The sequence below is a fragment of the Panicum hallii genome, chromosome 5 (genome assembly GCF_002211085.1).
Source record: "Panicum hallii strain FIL2 chromosome 5, PHallii_v3.1, whole genome shotgun sequence".
NCBI classification, from domain to species: Eukaryota; Viridiplantae; Streptophyta; class Magnoliopsida; order Poales; family Poaceae; genus Panicum; species Panicum hallii.
The window spans coordinates 11,278,942-11,285,206 of NC_038046.1; the positions used below are offsets into that span (position 1 = coordinate 11,278,942).

Consider the following 6,265-nt stretch of genomic DNA (forward strand, 5'->3'; position numbering starts at 1 on the left):
AATGGTGATTGCTCTTTAGAGCACACAGATGCAAATAACATTTGTCTTCACAGATCAATTTACTAGTCAGAAACATGATCAGACAAATTTGCTCAATTGAGTGATTAGAATTCTACATGCTCGAATTTCAGTTTTCCAAATACAAGTTCTACCAGTGGAGTTTTCCTTGTCCCAAGACTCAGCAAGTCGAAATGGAACATCCAAAGGAATAGAATAATAAAACAGACTGATGAACTCATAGGGGCGCCTGACAGACCAACTATAAGACATTTACATAACATTATGAGCTAGGTTTCAAGCGCCTCAAGACAGACCATTTATTTACCTTGCCCAGAAGACCACCTGATAAACCACACTTCACGTGATCACATCCTCCTCCCAGCACTTTATTTCCTGTTGATCCAAAACTCAACAGGAAATGCAATGCTAACCACCTGATTATGATTTTTACAGAGTGGATGTAGAATTTCTTGCAGCTCTAGTACTGAACCCTCTCGTCACCATCAAAGTTAAGACCTTCAATGCCTTTGAGGGTAGAATCATAGTTCTTCACATTAGATGGATGCCGGCCTGATGATGACCGCTTTTGTTCTGCAGAATGAACAGGTGAGCTTCTCTGAGGACCTGAGGCTCTGCGGAGCGCCCCAGGGCTTGCATCAGTTGTACGTGCTCGAGAAGGCTCAGAACTATCAGTGGCCACCGCATCGCGGCTACTCGAAACAACAGGTCTCCTTGAAGATCCACTTGACCTTCCCAAAAAGTTTATTCCCGATGCTGATATCTAAAAAGAAGCAGAGACCAAAGTTAGTCCAAAAATGAGGAGCATCTTTTCTGCTGTTTAATTTTTTAGAAAAGACTGTTAATTATGCTTAAAAGTTATGAATCAAAGAAATACAACGTGAAGAAGCAAATGCAAAATCAATGTGGTTATACTACTTTTACCAAATCAAAACAACAACAATGAGCATTCATCTAAACCAGCATTGGTTGACCAAGAAAGTAGTTGAGTACTCAGCACACACTGATATACAGGGCTGAATAAAATTGGAAATAGCAGGTTATATTCCCTCGTGGCTGCAAAATTTCAGAAAACAGGTAAACAGAGCTCTCCTAGTCTTCATATTCTTGTTCAAGATAACTTATCCAAAATTTCAGACAACTTTCAGAGAACTGACCAGGATCTTGTAATGGTAACTAGGTCATGTGTATATGAATGCCGCTATAAAATTTCCCATCCCAAAGACCTCAACAACCACCACATTAAGCTTTTGTAGTGGCTTCGGCACTGACAACGATTTTCAAGCCAGTTTTGACAATGCCCTCCAGTCACACAAGAGAGCCGTCATGCAGTTTGACTGCCAGTTTCTATTATAATGTTTATAAAACCTTGTATAATATCATGAAAATACTGTCCACAATAAATGTACCATATGATTTTCATATGTTCATTATCGAATACACAAAGAAAAGTTTAGACAAACTAAAAAGTTTGATTATTCGCACCCCAAAAGAACAGTTTGTGTACATTGTGCAATGGAAGAACTATATCACACTAGGTCTAGAGGATGAAAATCTTATCTTGCACACATTTTTTAAGTCCCATTACAAACAACGGACAATATGCTGACAACTTACCACAGCACCATTAGAAGTAGTAACATCATTCCCCACAGGTGCTTTCTGCTTAGATAGTGTCCCCACGCTTGTGATGGGGGGTGGGGTACGACGTCGATCCATTGATGACCAACCACTAGTCCTTGCTTCCTCATGGCCTGAAAGATAAACGATGAGCCTAACTTGATCAAATGCTAAAATACGAACATAGCAAATTAAGGAGAGTGCACCAAATTACCTGATTGCCTGTCATTCTGTAATGCAGGTGCCAATCCAGAAGGTCCCGCACCATGACCCTGTACCAAAGGCAAGGCATCAGAATTCCCCTACAGATGGTTACATAACATGTGCATGTTTGGTGGGTAAGTCATGAAGGGAGAGTTGGAGAGGCTTACTACCGCACGGGGTGGAGCAGTGGCAATTTGAGATTGTTGGTACTTCAATATTGTCCAGTCAAAAACATAGTCAAACTGAAAACCTGCAAAACAGAGTTTAATAATGAACATGGACACACAATACAATTTTTTTCCTCAAAAAGGGTATTAATATTTCCTTAAAACTTAAAGCAAAGCAAACAAACTGACCTTCGCGAATAAAAAGGTCACGGAACAGTCGCTTAAGGTATGAATAGTCAGGCTTGTCATCAAACCGCAGTGAGCGGCAATAATGGAAATATGATGCAAACTCAGTAGGATAACCACGGCATAGAGCCTGAAATAGATCAACAATTTAATGACATTCCCAGGGAGAAGTTCCAATTCCAGCTAAAGATGTACCAAACATACCTCAATTGATGTTGCAACTTTCTTCTCGCTGATTTTCTCATACTTTTGCTTCTTTGTTCCTGCTTTAAGACCTTGCCAAGGAAGGCTGCAAAGAAAAGAAATGTTAACTGAAGTAAGGGCACATAGAAGGAGCAGATGACCAATCAAACTCACCTGCCCCTCAGGAAGTACATAAGTACATATCCAAGAGATTCCAGATCATCTCTTCGGCTTTGTTCTGGCCATTAAAACAAGAGCAAAATTTAGCCGACAATATGCATCAGTGCATGGATTAAAGAACAGTGTAAGGTATACCAAGAAAAAAAGAACATGAACTGACACACTATAATTCTCACCAATGCCAAGATGGGTGTTCACACTAGCATATCTTGCAGTTCCTGTCAAGTTCTTGTTCTCCCTGCAGCATTTACTAGCTAGTTAAGATTTCATGTAAGTAGCCCAAGAAAAAGGTAAAGAAACAACTAAAGATGTCTGCATGATACAACTATCAGATTGGTGTGGCTGGCATGTGTTCATTAATCAGTTTTTTCTTCCATTCAAACTCATGTGAGGACTGGGATGTGACTATTCACTATTATAATTACATTCATTAAGCATTATAGTACTAGCCAGATACAACTTATGCTACCAACGAGTTAAGTCAGGATGAAAATTTCCGGCTCTAGCTCAACAAATGATAGAAGACAAAAATGGGAAGTTTGAGCTGATTAGAAGAACACTAAACATGATTATTCCAGGAAGAACAGAAAGCATATACATCTCAGAAATGCTTAGATTATTATATACCTGTATGGGATGTGCTGATGAGTTGAGGTATCCCTGTATTTTTTAGCAAGGCCAAAGTCTATAATGTAGACCTGGATGAAAACACAGAAGAAAACAGGAAGCTTCCTGTTTAATAATCCAACAAAAATTTAAAAAGCAATTGAAAGCACACACTAAAGATGGCATTGCCACTCACCTGATTAGCTCGCCTGCCAAGACCCATGAGGAAATTATCTGGCTTGATGTCTCGATGTAGGAAAGACTTGGAGTGGACAAATTCCACTCGGTTTATCTACAAGTGGGGAGGGCAGATTACACATCTGTTATAGGTGGAAAAAAAAAAGAATAATGCATACAAACAAGAAAAACAGAGGTGCTCAGCACTCAGGAGGTAGAGGGTTTAATGTGGGAACCACACAGGCACACTATATAAATGATTAACAAGGATTTGTGTGCCTGTGTGCAAGTGCAAGGGGCCAATGTGCTATTGGATAGCACACAGTATGGGGTCATAGGCCATCAAAAAGGTCAATCGCAGACACATCTCATGAGTTGATTCATCAAAATATGGAAAAATAAATGTTTCTAATACTTTGAGAAGTAAGCATTCAACGATGGCACCGTGCATACCATCTGATCAGCGAGCATAAGTACAGTCTTCAGAGATAATTTCCTGCTGCAGAAATTAAATAGATCTTCAAGGCTTGGCCCAAGCAAATCCATAACCAAGACATTGTAGTCTCCTTCTACACCAAACCATCTGACGTTTGGGATTCCAGCTGTCAGAACGAAGAGTGTCAATCCACACATGCCCCAACACACATTCTTACATCACAAAGAGTCAAAAGCTTCCATACTTCCTCCTTGCAGAATCCTATAGATCTTTGATTCATAGAGCAACTGAGGATGCTTTGTCTTCACATTTTCCTGCAAATATAAACAAAGGCAATCAAAAGTCGAGTTCATAAGCTGATGCTACCAATCAAGCCTAATAGCCTAGCATTTATGAAGTAAATAATTCATGAAAGCACTGATCACTGCAAGTAACTCTACATTGCATATCTAAGGACTGTAATCTATTCCTTGACTTCATACTCCAAAGTATAAAATTGAAGGGACCAACTCCCAATTCTCATTTATACCAGTTAATTTGCAGAGTGCTCAAAGATGCAAACATTTTCCAAGTCCTACCAAGTGAGCCACAAGTCCACTCAAAGCCACAATAACCAGCAAACTACTACCCCAGAAGATTGATCCATTGAGAAGCAGAGCATCTAGTGCGAGCAGTTGCAAGCAGACCCAAAATTGAAAGCCAAATCAGAGAGCTCGAATTGTTCCTACATGGCTACAGTAACATGGTATAACTACTAATTGACACACACAAGGTCCCGAACCCAAACCTCAGCTAACAACTAGAACTAAACATGCTGCTGTACCCAACAGTGGTCGCAGGATAAGATGCACTACAAAGAGCTGCACTACACAGCAGGAAGCATCGCAGCGAAACTGGAGTGTAACAAAGATCCGAGCAGTCAATCCAGCAGGGAGAGAGCACGGACCAGCTTAATCGCGACCTCCTCGTTCGTCTGGATATTGGTGCCTGCATCCACAAGCGGCACACACAGAACAATCTCATCATCACTCATTAGCGAGAAGAAAGCACGGACGCAACCAAAAAAAAAAACTCCTCCGAGCACGAGCCGCGGCTGCTCACCGAGGTAGATCTCTCCGAAGGAGCCGCTCCCGATCTTGCGGCCGAGCCGGAACTTGTTCCCGACCCTGGGCTCCATTACTCCAGCCCTCTCCTTCCCAAAACCGACCGAATGAAAAGAAGAAGAAAAAACTGCTGAAAAAACGCGCCCTTTTCGCCGCGGAAATCTAGCTAGGAAGCTCAGATCGGCGCGGGACTCGGGGATCTGGCGGCGTGGGGCTCTCGTGCTACCTAGGGCTTGTGGATAGGGGCGGGGACGAGGAGGTGGCGGCGGCGGCGGCGGCTGCTGCCATGGCCGTGCGGGGGCGGGCAGGCGCGCGTGCGTACACACGCTTCGGGGGTGGAGCGAGTCCAATCCTCTTCGGTTTTTCAGGGGGGGAGTTGGGAAGTAGACGAAGCTAAGCAACCAGGCGAAGCGAGAGGAGGGCGAATGCGAAAGGGAAAAAATAAAAGAAACTGTGGCAGTTTGGCCTTCGATTCCATCCACGTCGGCTATCTGCGGGGGTTTGGCCGTTTTGCCTTTTGGTCCCTCCATTTCGTCGCTTTCGCTGCCCCCATCGACCATGGTGTACTGTTCCTCGAGGGTTATTGCTCGGTGCACGCAACGGGGTGCCGTACTATATTATCCTGGCCGGCTCATGAGGTGGCAGCACTCTTGCTGCTACTCTAATAAACCTTGGTGTGAGATTTTTTTTTATCTCCTCTGGATTTATTTTTTCGTAGAAACGTGCGGTGGATTTATTTCGGTTCGTGAATATACCTGGCACCTGGGCGATGATTGAAATTTGGTCGGCGGATTTTTGTATTTGACTCATTTAAACGGAAGAGTTTTAGATTCGCTCTTAGTCTTAGTTGTGTTTACCAAAAAAAAAATGTGCCATGCCAAGTTAGCCAGCAAGAACAATTTTGCTTGGAAACCTTATCGCTTCACCATAAAGCTTGTATATTTATTTTCTTTTTATAACCAATAAAGCCAAATGCTATCTTTTGTATTTAGTCCTTTCATTTCCTTCTAGTGCTTTCATATTTTTTGCATTTCTTGCGTACACGAGCTAGTGCTATATATGGAAAAAGTATGATATGCCTCTACCAATTCATCATTACACCTACACATCATTAGTATGCGAGACTTCTTTTGATTTTCGACGGAGCTGTTGTCATTGACAGCTACACAGGCTAGTATGTCTGCGAGGATTCTGGTCAACACCAAATTATTTGTCCACTAGGGAAAAAAAATATGATCTTATAGTATTACCACCTCACGCTTCGGAAGCTAGCACGACTGTGTAGACAACCTAAATAGCATGATGATGACAAAACAATGCTAAGCTGGAAATTAAAGATAACGTTCCTGGTAGGAAACCTATAATTCCCATGAATATTGAATAAG

At 42.1% G+C, this 6,265-nt stretch overlaps 1 protein-coding gene across 2 annotated transcripts; it reads right to left on the reverse strand.

Annotated features, from left to right (window-relative positions):
* Window positions 1–58: 58 nt before the first annotated feature.
* LOC112892945 (casein kinase 1-like protein 2) lies at window positions 59–5,294 on the reverse strand. 2 transcript variants are annotated; one of them, XM_025960058.1, is made up of 14 exons: window positions 4,879–5,294; window positions 4,724–4,764; window positions 4,022–4,091; window positions 3,795–3,943; window positions 3,361–3,456; window positions 3,186–3,256; window positions 2,735–2,796; window positions 2,553–2,616; window positions 2,400–2,484; window positions 2,199–2,325; window positions 2,013–2,092; window positions 1,853–1,910; window positions 1,636–1,772; window positions 59–781 (listed from the first exon to the last, which is right to left on the reverse strand). In XM_025960058.1, exons 1-14 carry the CDS (start codon window positions 4,952–4,954, stop codon window positions 479–481), a joined length of 1,419 nt encoding a protein of 472 aa, XP_025815843.1. In that variant the 5' UTR covers window positions 4,955–5,294; the 3' UTR covers window positions 59–478. The 2 variants fall into 2 exon arrangements, with proteins under 2 accessions (XP_025815843.1, XP_025815842.1); XM_025960057.1 differs by having other exon boundaries at window positions 2,010–2,092.
* Between the last annotated feature and the right edge of the window lie 971 nt (window positions 5,295–6,265).